Here is a 15,713-nt window from a genome sequence, read left to right as displayed (position 1 = left end):
CGACCACTTCTGGACATTTGAGGCACAGAATGTTCAGTACATTTCAACTTGCAAGAATTACACTTTGCATTTGTTCAAATCTTTAATTTGACGAGGAGTGTAATTATGCAGAGACATAATAGCAGATAAGAGTGAGATTGAAACTAACTGTAATTAAACTCGATTTATTACCAATGCCGGAGACATGTTCTATTGTTCCCATATAACGTATCCTCTAAACTTAGCCAGAGTCAACGCTACGCATGAGCGCTATATATTGTTACATCCTTTCTCCTTTATAAAAGAACAAACTTCAAACTAATTACCGTTGACCATTACTCAACAAACAAACATTACAGAGTCTCGACAAGAAAATCTCGATTCCGATTTCTATAGAAGTGAAATATACCCTTTATCTTGAGTACATTAAATTAAATCAGTCTTGCAATGCTTCAAACTGTCTGACTCATTTAAACACAACTTTCTAGTAAAATAAACTCGAATTAACTTGTCATGTTGCTACTTTGAATAATGATTGGTTCATCCTAGCACTGTACTTCTCACAGATTAAGTTTGACCGGTTTGTAAACCTTCCTGCCACATCTCGACACAACCACTGGAGTGCGTGTCGATGTCTTCAACTCAGGTGGCGGTCTTTTGGGAGGACTGCCTGCGATTATTGGCCTGTCAGCTCGCAGTGATGCATCGGCAGTCCTTGGAGAACTTGGAATTGTATCCGAGTGTGTCACCGGAATGTCCTCATACTCCTGCACATCCCTTAGCTGCTTGTCCTCTGCTGATTTACGTAGATGACGTCGGTTACGCCGCAAGATCCTTCCGGATTCCATTTCGACGTTGTACGATCGTGTGGACACCTCTTGTTGTACTGTACCTTGTTTCCACTCCTTCTGTCCTTGCGAAGGTGCAATACGAACAGTGTCACCCACCGTGAGCGGTTCTAGGTTTCTTGCGCCACGATTGTAATAGAGCGCCTGTTTCTCCTTTATAGCCTCTATAGTTGACGAGACACAGATTTCGGAATCTGTGGTTTTAGTAGAGTTGCCTTCATTGGCAGTAGCGTTTGAGTGCGACGGTTCATTAACCGTTGAGCTGGACTGCTGTCCATAGACTGCGACGGGGTATTGCGGAAGTCTAGAAGCGCCAAGTAAGGATCAGTTTTTGAAACTTTGGCTAGGTGCATAAGTCGTTTGGCTGTCTTCACAGCCTGTTCCGCCTTCCCATTGCTTTGCGGGTAGCCTGGAGATGATGTCACATGATCAAATCCCCATTCTCTCGCGAATCTGCGAAATTCCTCCGCACTGAATTGTGGGCCGTTGTCGCTGATTACCGTGTTCGGTACACCGTGCCGTGCAAACTGAGCACGCAACTTTCTTATCACCGTCGACGACTTCGTATCTGGGAGATAGTCAACTTCCCAGAAGTTTGAGAAATAGTCCACGGTTATGAGGTAGTTTTTCTCATGTAATGCGAACAAATCACACCCGACCTTTGACCACGGTTGGTTCGGTATGTCATGGGAAATGAGAGTTTCCTTCTGCTGATTGTTTTCGTAGGTCCGACAGCTCTCACACCGACTGATGTACTCGCGAATCTCAGCATTCATGTTGGGCCAATATACAGTTTCACGGGCCCTTCGGAGACACCCTTCGATGCCGACGTGAGACGAGTGAATTCTTGAGGTTATGTCGGAATGCAGTGACCTTGGTATCACTACGCGTTCGCCTCGAAATACAACTCCAGCCTGCACTACGAGTTCATCTCGTACGTGGTAGTAGGGTCTGACCTCCCTAGCAGTCATAGAGTATTTTTCCGGCCAGCCATGTAGGATCACATCCTGTAGTACCTTCAGAGTCTCATCCTTTGCTGTCTCCCGTTGGATCTCTTGTAGACGTGCATCCGTGATTGGAATGTCTTGAGCCATGTTTATGGTCTCGTAGTCAGAGAGTTCTGATCCTTACAGTTGAGCATCTTTGTCTACCAAGAAAGCGCGACTGAGAGTGTCCGCTAGGTACATTGACTTTCCAGGGTGATACATTACTGTGTACGTGTACCTCTGTAAACGTAGCAGCATTCGCTGTAAACGCTTCGGAGCGGAGTGAAGAGACTTTTCGAGAGGTTTGTGATTACTCTGGACGGTGACCTGCCTACCGTACGTGTAGTGGTGAAATCTCTCGAGTCCGAACACCACTGCAAGGAGTTCTTTCTCTATTTGCGCATAGCGCGTTTCTACATCTGTGAGTGCTCGACTTGCGAATGCAACCGGTTGACCATTTTGAAGGAGAGCGGCTCCCAGTCCTTTTTCCGATGCATCACATTGTAGAGTCACTTCTTCCTTTGCATTAAAGTAACGCAGTACTGGTTGCGAAGTCACCTGGGATCCAGACGGTTAAAATGAGACCAGTCCCAGCTTGTTATACCTCCGGTAGGGGTGCACTTAATTTTTTGGGTCTCGGTCACTGCACTATTAGGGCACCAGTGAGCCTTAATCCGCCCCTGCGTACAACCAGTGGCGGATCCAGAAGTTAATTCTAGGGGGTGCGGCGAATCATGCGAGCTCAAGGGCACGAAGCGCCCGAGGGGGGGTGTTGGAGGAGGTGTCCCCCTCCCACTGTGTGGAATTTGTTAAAAAGTTGCAATCTAAAAGCAATAAATTTTTGGACATCTTTATCATAAAATATGAGATTTTTCCTCCTTCCGGGGGTGTCCCGCTCCTGTTTAGGGGTCGGGGGACCTCCACCTGATTTTTTTTAAAAAATAACACCTATTCGATGCAATTTTCTGCACTCTGAGGCAGCATTATTAAACAATCTTCATCACAATAATATCAGAATAATATCCCTGCTGAGTTGAGTATTTTTATCTTTGGGGGCACCAAAGACTAAAATACTTACTACTAAATCTGTGCTATGTAGGGCCTACATGTCCTCACTGGCGTTACCAGTGCAGACTTACCTAGGCTAAAATACCCTTGACCTGAAAATTCTAGGGGGGGGCGACCGCACCCTTTGCTACCGACCCCCCACTGACAACTACACCACTGGAATCATCTCCCCCTGAAATTTTGATAAAACGTAGATTTTAATGAGAACGCTAAAACTGCAAAAAAGTATAAGAAAAACAACCAGATTTGAACCAAAAAGTGCATATTTTCACCCCTTATACAAAATCGGGAATATACTTTCCGTCGGGTCTCAGCACCTCCATCCCCCACCAAAAAATGTGATGATATTCAGATATGGGATTCAATATCCGAACTCTCAATAGGTCTATTCTAATTTTGAACAAGAGCCGCAAAGCGTCTGGGCTCATCTGATGAGCGGCTCCCAGTCCTTTTTCCGATGCATCACATTGTAGAGTCACTTCTTCCTTTGCATTAAAGTAACGCAGTACTGGTTGCGAAGTCACCAGTCGTTTTATCTCGCGCACCGCATTTGAGTGTGTTTCCAGCCAGCACCACTCCATGTCTTGCTGTGTCAGCTTCCTTAGTGGTTCACACTGGTCACTCAGTCCAGGTAAGAACTTACTCAGGTACGTCACAAATCCAATGAATCGACGCACGCCAGCAACATCTGTCGGTTCCGGCATCTCTGTGACTGCTTTCACTTTCGCCGGATCTGGCTTGAGACCTTTAGCTGTGATTAGGTGACCGATGAAGCGAACTTCTTTCTGTCGAAGTCGGAGTTTGCCCTTATTGAGCTTCAACCCAATCGCACGACACCTTTCCAGTAGATTCCTCAGTTTAACGTCATGATCTGCGATGGCTTCCTTCTCAGAGTCCCCTTCGCCATAGACCAAGATGTCGTCCACAATACTGTGCACGCCAGGCAGACCCTCAACAGCCTGGTCCTGCCTTCGCTGGTATTCTTCTGGTGCTGATGAAATACCGAACGGCAACCGAAGCCAGCGATATCTCCCAAATGGAGTGTTAAATGTAGTGAGTAGCGAGCTCTCTTTGTCTAGTTCTACGTGCCAGAATCCATTCTTTGCGTCCAATACGCTGAACACTTTGGCATTGTGTAAGCTCGGCAAGATCTCCTCGATAGTCGGAAGAGGATAGTGACTTCTCTTTAGTGCCTTGTTCAGGTCTTTAGGGTCTATGCAAATACGGAGCTTCTCCGGTTTCACTACCGTCACCATACTTGACACCCATGCAGTAGGTTCGGTCACAGGAGCTATGACATCCATGCTCTCAAGCTTGTCCAGTTCATCCTTCAGCCGATCCTTTATCGCAATAGGGACCTTCCTAGGAGGATGTACGACCGGAATTACATCAGGGTCGACACTCAGGTGGTATGTCCCTTTAAATCTTCCCGTACCCTTGAAGACATCCGCGAACTCGCTTACAATGTCTGACGACGTGTGAGGTTCAGGTACATTCTCTACACTAAGAATGTTTTGATGCTGTACTGTAACAAGGTTCATATTCTGTATCAGCACGTTCCCGATCAGAGGTGTGCACTTTTCATTCACCACCACAAAGTCTGCTGTGTGTACTGATCCATTCTTGGGGTTATGTATCTCTAGTAGACATTTCCCCATTGGAGTAACAGTGGTCCTGTTGAACATTCTAAGGATGTTCCTCGTAGGTCTCATTTCTGCATTTCGTGGTACCAAGTCCTTCGGTATAATATTACACGTTGCACCACTGTCCACTTGAAAGTTAACCCGTCGACCACCCACGTCCAAGGCTGCAAAGATTTCTCCTGACGCCCGCACAGAATTACAGGTTTCGTCGTGATCTTTGCGAGGTTGTTCATGAACAACGAGGAGCTCATGATAATTCTCCACATCGTAATCATCCGTGACTACGTTGATATGCTGTCTCGCACCTTTACTATTCCAGCGAGGCTGGTTTCTCCCCTTGTGCAGACTTTCACATTTTGCCTCGAAGTGGTTCGGTTTGTGGCATTTTCTGCAGATTTGTCCATACGCAGGACATAGCTCTCGTTTCAGTACATGTGTCTTGCCACAGTACAAACATTCTCTAGCGTTTGGTTTCTCTTCCTTGTGAGGGTGTCCCTTTCTACCTTTGTAGTCTGGACTACGGTACACCTTCCTTTGTGTATACCTCACTTTGTGTACTTCTGCCTCTGCAGCTGCACCTCCATCTAAAGTGCTTACATTTTGTTTCGTGAGCTCTGCTGCTCTAGCTAGCTCAATAGTTTTATCCAGTGTTAGCTCAGGAGTTCTCAATAGCCTTTCTCTCAGATGCTGGTCTTTTACACCGCATACCAGTTTATCTCGCACTAAGGAGTCAGCTAGATCCCCAAAGTTGCACGTTTGAGATAGCGTCTTCACATCGGTGATAAATTTCTCAAGTGTTTCGTCACCTTGTACACGCATATTAAACTTGAAACGCTCTATAGTCTCGTTTTTCTTCGGTTGACAGTATGTGTCAAATTGTCGGAGAACAATTTCTATCGTTCTGTCTTCCTCCTCCTGCTCCCATCTCTGTGTCGTGTAAATTTCGCGACCTTCAGGGCCTATCAGGTATTTCAGCGTTTTTATTTTCTCACTCTCTCCGTGTTCTTTGAGTGCTAGTTCAGCATACAGTACAAACTCTTCCCTCCACTTCTTCCAGTCATTCGCAAGACTGGCCCCGGTCTTAGAATTAAATTCTAACTTCGAAGGTGGAGGGAGACGTTGCAGAGCCATAGCTACAGTACTTTCCACACAGTCTACTGTAGTCCTTTGTTCAGGAATCACGAGGCTGTCCGAGTCGGAGCACTCCGGAATATCACGTGAATTCGTACGGAACACTTACAGTTCAAGCTTCCCACTGTGACTGTTCACAGTTCAGGCACTTCTGACACCATGTTCAAATCTTTAGTTTGATGAGGAGTGTAATTATGCAGAGACATAATAGCAGATAAGAGTGAGAGTGAAACTAAATGTAAACTCGATTTATTACCAATGCCGGAGACATGTTCTATTGTTCCCATATAACGTATCCTCTAAACTTAGCCAGAGTCAACGCTACGCATGAGCGCTATATATTGTTACAGCATTATCAGTGACTTTAGTTTTGACAGATTTGAGACCAGCTTTCTGACTGATATCAGATGACCCAGTAGGCACATTCTCAGAATCCTCATTTACATCAGAGTAACACATTTCTAAATCATGTAACCTTTGCACTGACCTAGTAATTACCCCTTTGGCAGTTTTAACTTTGACACTTCTGATTAGTCCGTCCCTACCAGGGAACACCTCGACAATAATTCCAAGAGGCCATGATAATCGAGGAATGTGGTCCTCCCTAACAAGAACTACAGACCCCTTCTTGAGAGCACACTGAGGCAAAAATCCCTTGACAGCAGGGGAAAGATTTCTAAGATAGTCATCTGTCCATACATTCCAGAACCTTTCAAGCTGGGCTTGACGAACAATTTCCCGGTCATTCAAATCCTGAGTTGATATGTCAGGAACCTGGAAATTGGCAATATCTGACTGAAACCCACCAGGACGCCCAATCAAAAAATGAGATGGGGTTAACGGTTGAGAAGCACCGGGCTCATCACCAACAAAAGTCAAGGGCCGAGTGTTAATAGAAGACTATTTCTATGAGCGTGGTCTCCAGTTCAGAGCGTGTGAGACAACGAACACCAATGGTTTTCCTGAGCGCAGATTTTACTGACCTAACAAGACGCTCCCACCAGCCTTCCCACCATGGAGACAGAGGAGCAATGAACTTCCATTGGGGAGACAGCGGGCCAAAATACTTCTGAACTTGTCGAGCAGCACTGGTGAGTCTTGGCGTTGTATGAATAAAAGACAGCAGAAAGGCCACGCCTAGCAATAAACCTACGAATAGCTAGCAAACAATCAACGAGATTGAGAGATTCAGTAAGTTCTAGATATACACTTTGTACAACAGCACACGTGAACAATAAGATGTACAGTTTCTTATTGGGTAGATCTACAGAGAATAATGGACCAGCATAATCTAACCCACTTATGATAAATGGAGGGGCAGACTTAACTCTTAAACCAGGTAAGGGGCAACAGACTGACGACAAGCCTTCGAGTCCTGTATGCGGCAAGAAACACATTCCCTACAAACAGTTTTGGCTAATCTTCTTAGTCCAACAATCCAATAACAGTTCCTGAGTGTAGACACTACAGTAGCAACTCCAGCATGTTTCAAAACACTATGCTGAAAACGAACCAACAGTTTACCTAGATGCACTGAAGGGACAATAACAGGATGTTTACTCTCATAACTCAATTCTGAGAACTCCAAACGACCTTTAATTCTCAAGAATCCATCACTAGCTAGAAAAGGATCAAGCTTGAGAAGAGATGATCCCTTGGGGTTTACCAAGCTTTAAAGCATTTATCTCATCAGGATAAGCCACCTGTTGAACACTTGACAACAACCTACTCTTGGCTTGAGAGCACTCATCAAAGGAGAAATGTCCAGACACCTCGGCAGCATGACGTCGAGCATTATAAACAAATCTCAGCACCCAAGCAACAACACGTATAGCCTTATTCATTGTACCCCAACGATCAACCTCAAAGACTACAGGGGGTGGGGTGACAGACACGCATAAAACATATTCCCTCTCTGCCTGACTACAATCCTCACTAGCAGCAGAGCCATGAGAAGATTCATTCACAAGGGTTTGATTATCAGATAACCAATCAGGACCAGACAACCAAAGACTAGAGGAGACTAACTGCTCTGCAAATAGACCTCTAGTGATGAGGTCTGCAGGATTAACCTAGCCAGGGCAGTGATACCAAATACTAGGGGGAGTCAGGGTCTGGATCTCCGACACCCGGTTACAAACAAAGGTTTTCCACCTGTGCGGGTCGCCATTAATCCAAGATAAAGCGACCTGGGAATCGGTCCAACAGCTATAAGAAACAGATTCAGCAAGATGGAGCGATGTCTTAACAAAGACCAACAATCGGGCACAAAGCAAAGCCCCCAACAATTCTAAACGAGGCAATGTCACTTTCTTAATAGGAGCAACCTTAGCTTTCGCTACAACAAAAGACACATCAAATGAACCAGTCTGTGTAGGGACTCGAACGTATACACATGCACCATACGCTTTCTCAGATGCGTCCCCAAAGGCATGGAGTTCAATCCCTTGCAGGGTTTTCCAGGGGTTACCAACTGAATAGCATCTGGGAATCTTCCAAGATTTCAGATAGTCAATACCGGCAACCCACCTAGAAAACTGGTGTTGCATGCTATCAGGCAAAACATCATCCCACTGGACTCCTAACCTCCACATTTCCCGAAACAGTATCTCTGCAGACATGATAAACGGACTCAGGAAACCTAATGGGTCAAAAAGTCTGGCAATAAGACTGAGAACAGCACGCTTTGTGTCAACTACATCGGATGATGCATCAACAACGAGACCATCATAGGAGAAAGAATCAAGCACGGAAATCATCAACAGCTGGAGAAGAAGAGACAGAGTCAAGGTGATGTCTAATTGTAGCGTTTAACAAGAATGGGCTACTTTTGTTTCCAAAAGGTACACGAACAAACCGCATAGTTCGTACAGAGTCTGAACACTGCCATAGAAAACGATGGACATCTTGGTCCCCACGCTGGACAGCAATCTGTAGGAAGGCTTTGGTGATATCCGCAGTCAATGCAACAGGCCAACGTCTAAACCGAATGAGAATCTCAACAAGGCTAGGAATAAGGGAGGGTCCCGTTTCAAGACAATCATTTAACGAGGTCCCATTATAACTAGCAGCTGATGCGTCGAATACAGGACGGACCTTAGTGGACACACTACTCTCTCGCATTACCGGGCGGTGAGGTAGATAATAGGTCGGAAAACTAGTGACAATCTTCGTGGAAGGAACTTCCTCAATGATACCTTCCCTTTCATAACCAGCGAAAACAGAGTCCTATTGAGACTTCAACTGAGGGTCCTTATCTAAGCGACGGCTAAGACTTTCAAGCCTCTTCCTAGCAAAACCTTCGTTCTTGACAAGACTACCTTTGGCTTTCTCTGATTTCCAAGGCAGTGACACCTGATACCTGCCATCGACAAACTCGACAGATTCAGAAAAGGACCTTAGTACAGGGTCAGGATGGACAGCCTGCGATATGGCGGCCTCATTGGAACTAATCCCCACAGCCTCTAACTCCCAGAAACTACAAACTACAGAATCAGGAATCCTTTCCAAACACAACAACTGGGGCGAAACAGCGCTAGTGGGGGAAGGGTTGTCCCATGAACCAGACAATATCCATCCAAACAGCGACTCTTGTGCCACTAAACCCTCAACACTGTGTACACTACCAGGTATCATAAACCTCCAAAATGCACCAAGTCCCACTAAAATGTCCACTGTAATCTGTCTACTGTCCTCATAACAGTCAGCAAAATGAACAGAATCAAAGGCACTCAACAGTTGACTAGGTACCCAAGGTCGAACTAAAGGGGCACAAATGGTAGGGATCTGTACTGCCAACAATGAGTGACCCATCCCTCTACTATCCCTTAGTTTAACCTCATACACACTAGACAGCTTATTGCTTGGTGATTTACCACCTCCAAAGGCAGAATACACAATAGGCTCAGCTGCGACCCACTTGGACTTTATTTTCTTCACAAGATTACTTGATACAAATGATCTATCTGACCCAGAATCAAAAAACAATGTAGCTTCAACACAATTGCCAGATTCCCCACACACTGTAACTTTGGCTGTTTGCAATACACAGCAAGTTTGAGTCGAATCATGTCTACTAGCAGTCACCCAAACATGAACATGTGATACATCAGACGTCACAGTGTTTGGAGAAGCGCTAGCGTTACCCGCATTACCACTAACGTTGGTAAACATAGTGGCAGGAGCACCAATACTAGTGTTAACATTAGTACCAAATTTAACTTTCCTGAGACAAGTTAATACATTATGTTGTCCTTTACATTTAGTACAAATAGTTGCACTCTCTCTCGAATAATGGCCTTTGCCAAGACAACGAAAACACAGTCCTGCTGAGCGAATTCTGTCCTTACGCTCACTGATGGACAATTTCAGCACCTCCCTACATTTCTCAGATTCATGATTATTCCTATCACAAAACATGCATGTTACAACAGTACTAGAAGTCTGTAAAGAGGCTACTGATTGAGTACGATGTGACTTGCTTCACTCGTGTTCCCCTTGCGCAGTACTCTGGAACACCTCGGATCGCTCCCTGCGTTCAATCTCCTTCTTGAGAAAAGCAAGTAGAAACTCAAGATCACTCTCGTGACCCTCTCCGTCTCTAGCCCACTCCATCCTCAGGCCAGATGGGAGACGTGAGAGGATAATAGGTGTAAGGAACATGCCATATACCTATCCCTTTAACAACACTTCTAAACTACGAACATGTTTAAGTAGCTGATCTTGAAGTTTCCATAAATCAGCAACACTAGCACGAGAAGGCGAGTCAATATGGAGTAAACTCTGAATGTGACTGAACACAATTCTTTCCGTTCTGCCATACCGCTCCTGTAACATTTTAATGGCAACAGTGTAGTTCTGAGCAGTAGTAGCCAACCCTTCAATCACCCCCTTCGCCTGTCCCTTAAGGGATGACTGAAGATACACAAATTGTTCACAACAGAAAGATTTGCTTCTCCCACCAAGGCTTGAAACTGGTCCCAGAAGGACAGCCACTCTTCTAGGTTACCAGTAAACGTCGGAAGCTCCAATTTTGGAAGCTGCGCCCTTGCTCCTGATGATGGTGATGCTGACTGCGACACTGTGTCGTCGGGAAAACCTCCTGGTGGTGGCATGAGGGATGCCAGACGCCTTGATGCTTGCAGCCTTACCTTTTCAACAATGTCCATGAATAAGCCTGTCTTTTCCACATCCTCTTCGACCTTGTCCAGTGGAAGTAGCATTTCCATGGTTAGTTGAACCTCCTCAAAGGCAGCTATTCTCCTGTCAAGAGCTCCAATCGCTGCCTCTAGCGCAAGTTGGTACACTCCATGTTCTTCAAGTAGCCCTGTCAGCTTCTTACGTTCCCTTGTCACCCAGCCCTTGGCTGCTATTCTCTTCTGTTCAGCCTGGGCAATCTCCTTCTCAGTTATTTTGACTTTACACAAACAACAGTCAATAAATGCACAAATCCAGGTCACAAAGCAGAACCCAGTCAAACACAGTTTATGTGCACAAGTTCCGAGTCTCTTAGACTATGTTTTCAACATCAAATTACCAAATAACAATGTCAAACACTCTAGCAGGCTGGCTTACATGCACAATGTAGAATGTTCCTAATGAGCGCCCTTGCATGTCACACACCACACGGCCGGCAGGGCTGGATGGCTCACATGCAGGCCGACGAGCGCCCATGTGTGTCCAGTACACAAACAAACTCGACAGCAGCACGTCACTGTCCAGCTCCGGCCTCCGACATCCACACAAACACAACATGACCGGCAATACAGCATGAACATGTCACTCAACAAACTCACATTGCAGGTCACGATTCACCAATCCACACTTGCAAATTGACAGCAGCACGTCGCCATCAGTTTAGAAACTCCCGGAGAAACTCACAGTCATCCCAGCGTGAGTGACGGCCTCCAGAGTCCTCCATGCAATACCCAATACAATGTTGACACTATAATGACAGCAGCGCGTTGCTGTCCCAGCGTATCAACTCACAGTTTACTGCTTGACATTACCTTCAAACAACGTCAATTTCGCGCAGCACACAAACAATGTTAATAGCCTACTATGACAGCAGCACGCGCCGTAAGTTTTCATGTGCGCGGACGTTCCAAGGTCATTCAAACATGCAACCAGGTTTACAGCTCAGCTCGACTGAAAACTCACATTTTGCGGGCCTCGTGGTTTGGCAGTAGCGACGCCATTTTCACCACAGGCACTTGAAGCGTTTCAACTGTAAACACACGCCGACGCCATTGCGCGCACACTGACACATAAATATATATTTATGTATATATATATATATATATATATTTATTTATGTGTCAGTGCTGGCCCCGTTACACTCCCCTTAGCCACGCGCAATAACTGTTCCCAAATAATTGCTACGTCTCTATTTCAATAAAATTAACCATTCGATAGTATACTCATCAACTTATACAAAAAATGGGCCTATCTTCATAACCATTAAGCACACGTAGACTGACAATGTTCCATTTTTCAGATGTACCTGTAAACCAAGGGTACATGTCTACTGTTATTTTCCCTGCCGTGTCTCTACATGCGTAAAGCCGGTTTTTTTATCATGCCGGCGAGTCACTCCCTACATGATTACAGTCAGCCATCTTGACACAGTGATAACTATGTAGGTCGCTATGCAAGAAAAATACATATTTTGTGTCGAAATCGACCAGAAAAGTCAAAATTGTTGGGGTATACATTTTGGCCCCGGTTAATGCGTCCTCCTCCTCAGCAGTCACTAACAGCTGCCTCAAATACATATGCTGGACATATTCCCTATTTCAACTGAATACATGCTATACACCTCAATTATAGAATTAACATGGGCTAATTCATCAAATAAGCATCAACGTAACAAAAATCTCATTTTTTAGATCTTTACCGAAAACTAATACGGGTTTATTCGCATCGTGCTTACAAGGCTGCAACTACAACATGTCTATTCATCCAAACAGATCTGCAGAACTGTTATAACATGAGACGCAGCTCCTCAGCTGTGTATATCCTCTGCTACGGTTGCAACTTAATGTTGGGTCTCGTCCACTGCAATACTAATTAGGTCACCATGACCTTGCTTATATGGCCTGCGGTCCTCGTTACAACCATGATGCGGATTCAAATATTCTAGGGTGTGTGTCGGCCGCCGCGAATTCATGTGCGGGAGCTCCAAGGCACGAAGCGCCTGATGGCGGTTAGTGCCGGTTGCGCGAGTCACAGGTGGTTCCCCGTCTCTGCCACTGTTTTGAATTTCAAATCCATTTCAATCAAACTAAAATTTTTTCGACATTACTTATCATTAAACCAATGCAGATTTCCTCCTCCTTCCGGGGTGTCCCGCTCCTCGGTTTTTACGGCTCCGTCCGGGGACCTCCACCCCGCATTGTTTTCTAAATAATACACACCTTTCCGATCAATTCCTTGCACTCTGAGCCCTCCATTATTAAACACTTCATCAGACAACATAATATCTCTATAATACTCTCCTGCTGATTGAGATTCTTTTATCCTTGGGGCGCACCAAAGACGATAAAAATACCTTAAACTACTAACTCTTGTGCTATGTAGGGCCTCACCCAGTTCCTCACGGCGTCTGCCAAGTCGTCAGCCACTTGAGCCCTTAGCCTAAAAAGCCTTGACCTGAAAATCTAGGCGTGCGACGCACCTTTCGCTATCCCTGACCCCGCCACGACCAACTACACCACTGGAAATCATCTCCCCCTCTGAAAATTTGATAAAACGTAATTAATCGAAACGCTAAACTGCAAAAAAGTATAAAGAAAAACACTCACATTGGAACCTAAAAAGATGCATTATTGTCACGTCCCTTATACCAAGAACCTCGGAATATTTTTCCGTCTGATCTCGCCCTCCATCCCCCATCTCAAAAAATGTATATATTCCAGATATGGCGATTCATACCGAACTCTCCATCAGGTCTATCCGTAATTTGAACAGAGCCGTGCCAACAGCGTCCTCCTGGCTCCATCTTAAAACGGCTCTGTTGCTTTCCTACGATACTCACATACGTACCAATACCTGCAGTCGCTGCGTATAACCCTTGACATTTGTAGTGCTCCGCAGATATGCCAGACACGCAGCTTGCTTACACTACTCCCATTGTCTCACTGGACACTCCCACTCCACTCCAGATGGAGGTGGGGACGGTGGGGATCATGCGTGACCGGCTTGGAGGCGAAGGGGAGGGGGGTGAGGGGGCTCTAGATTATCAAAACACAGTTCACACTCCTCCTTCTCCTCTTACAGTTCCACAAATCCATGTTAACCCCTCCTCTTCTTGCAGGGTCAACAAGTTATTCCGACCTTACTCTTCGCATCACAAAGGGACATTTCATGGTCCCTTTTCAATAAACCCCTCATAAAAATGGCTATCACCTCGCCTGAAATACAAAAAAGTTTTTCATCGCTCGTCACGCCATGTCCTCGAAGAAAAATGTCTAATAACTGCCCTTGTCCATTGACTCTTGACCTGTGCCTCTCCTCCAATTTCCGCGCCATCATGCGTCCATGGCCTCTCCTACATTCCAGTGCTATAGACCTCTCTCCCTCTTCTCCCTCACTCTGAGCCGACTATAACACTCCTCTCCTGTCCTCCCTTCTCTTCTGTCTCCCGTTTTCTCTGCTTTCCATCTCCCCTCTACATCTCGCTGTCCTCACTGCTCGTGCTTTCGGCCTGTTCCTCCCTCCTTGTCTGGTTTCTTTTCTCTCTCTCTCTCTCTCTCTCTCTCTTCAGCGCCCCCACCAGTGCTGCCACACATGGGAGCCTAGTCGAGCACACCGTATTAGATTTGTCGCAATTCTTCATTCCTCCCTATAACTTTAAGATCAGGAGTGAATTTCCCCCTTCTTTACACCTGCTTGACCGCTTTGACCTTTGGGGCCCCCAGCTTCGACCCAATCTTCGTTACATCCCCCTCAACGACCCGAATATCATGACCGTACTCGAGCGGGTTAAGATTGTGCCCACTTTGACGGACGTAGCGATCGACTGACGACACGCACGACGACCGGACTTAGACGATCAACGACGATTCTACAAAGCTCAATCTGACATGCTCAATGACTAATAATAACAAAGATTTCAACTCGTGAGCATTGATAAACTGATTGGGGATTTCTGGAAACACAACGGTATAGGGAGATGCGTCCAAATAACTCCAACGACGTTCCCCCTCCACTCACCCCCGCCCTCGCTCGTTCCCCGAATTTCAGCTACAACATAAGTCATTCTGATCCGATCGAAGTTACAGACATTTACAGTACCACCAGCCCCATGATCTCACTTCTTCATTTGTGTAATAATACACTTAGGAAGAAGTAATGGAATACACAGCGAATGTCCAACCAATTATCGGATTTTAGATAAATGTTCAGTTATTATGTCTGTAAAATATGAAATTTTCCACCCATTTTCCTCCTGAAAGTTAGGGTGATATTGTTACACCTCGCTCGCCCGTTCCTCCATCCACACCTCACCAACAGAATGGGGCATGTATAGCCGCCCCCCCCTGCTATCTACGCCGCTGAATTAAACTGTGTAAGTTTAATGTTTAAGAGTTCTGAGTCACATTACATCTTTTTCTTGTTTGTTTGATAAATACCACCTCGTTTTCACATCGAGTCTGTGTGAATTCGCAGGATCTAGTTCAATCGAAAGTAAATGAAGTATCTACACGCGGCACGCGCGTTGTAGCTGCCACTTAGGTAAAGGTACCAACGCTTTGTAAAGTATGGTTTGCAGATGGTAAAAACTAGTATTGTGTTAGAATGTCGCGACAGAGTGGTTGCATAATGTTTGGTCGCCCGGAGCGTGTTTGTTGTAGTATGGATGCTGAGATGCAAACGTTGCTCAGGGAGTGGTTGGAAGTGGGCATCACATTCGGTTCTGTGGCGCGCGCCGACGTTCCTTTGTTATCTTAAAATTAAAAAAGGGGAAGGTTCTCTGTGGTGAGGGAGTCGGACGTGAGTGCTCGACGCACGCTTCTGCTGCCTCTGTGGCTAGCGTATGTGTTTGAGAAACATCACAT

The 15,713-nt window shown here is 45.6% G+C and overlaps 2 protein-coding genes across 2 annotated transcripts; both read right to left on the bottom strand.

The window, feature by feature from the left end:
• Positions 1–991: 991 nt before the first annotated feature.
• LOC106813593 (uncharacterized protein K02A2.6-like) lies at positions 992–1,921 on the bottom strand. The gene has a single exon (XM_014817770.1). It carries the CDS (start codon positions 1,919–1,921, stop codon positions 992–994), a length of 930 nt encoding a protein of 309 aa, XP_014673256.1.
• A 33-nt stretch (positions 1,922–1,954) lies between these two features.
• On the bottom strand, positions 1,955–11,575 carry LOC106813592. Its single transcript, XM_014817769.1, has 10 exons — positions 11,536–11,575; positions 10,617–11,071; positions 10,164–10,326; positions 9,531–9,620; positions 8,976–9,140; positions 8,126–8,296; positions 7,965–7,993; positions 6,154–6,450; positions 3,406–5,727; positions 1,955–2,371 (listed from the first exon to the last, which is right to left on the bottom strand). The coding sequence occupies exons 1-10, from the start codon at positions 11,573–11,575 to the stop codon at positions 1,955–1,957; spliced, it is 4,149 nt and encodes a 1,382-aa protein (XP_014673255.1).
• Positions 11,576–15,713: the final 4,138 nt, after the last annotated feature.

This window comes from Priapulus caudatus, unplaced genomic scaffold, assembly GCF_000485595.1.
Source record: "Priapulus caudatus unplaced genomic scaffold, Priapulus_caudatus-5.0.1 Scaffold797, whole genome shotgun sequence".
NCBI classification, from domain to species: Eukaryota; Metazoa; Priapulida; class Priapulimorpha; order Priapulimorphida; family Priapulidae; genus Priapulus; species Priapulus caudatus.
The sequence above is the reverse complement of the archived record's forward strand: the minus strand, read 5'-3'. Positions and strand labels throughout refer to the sequence as shown.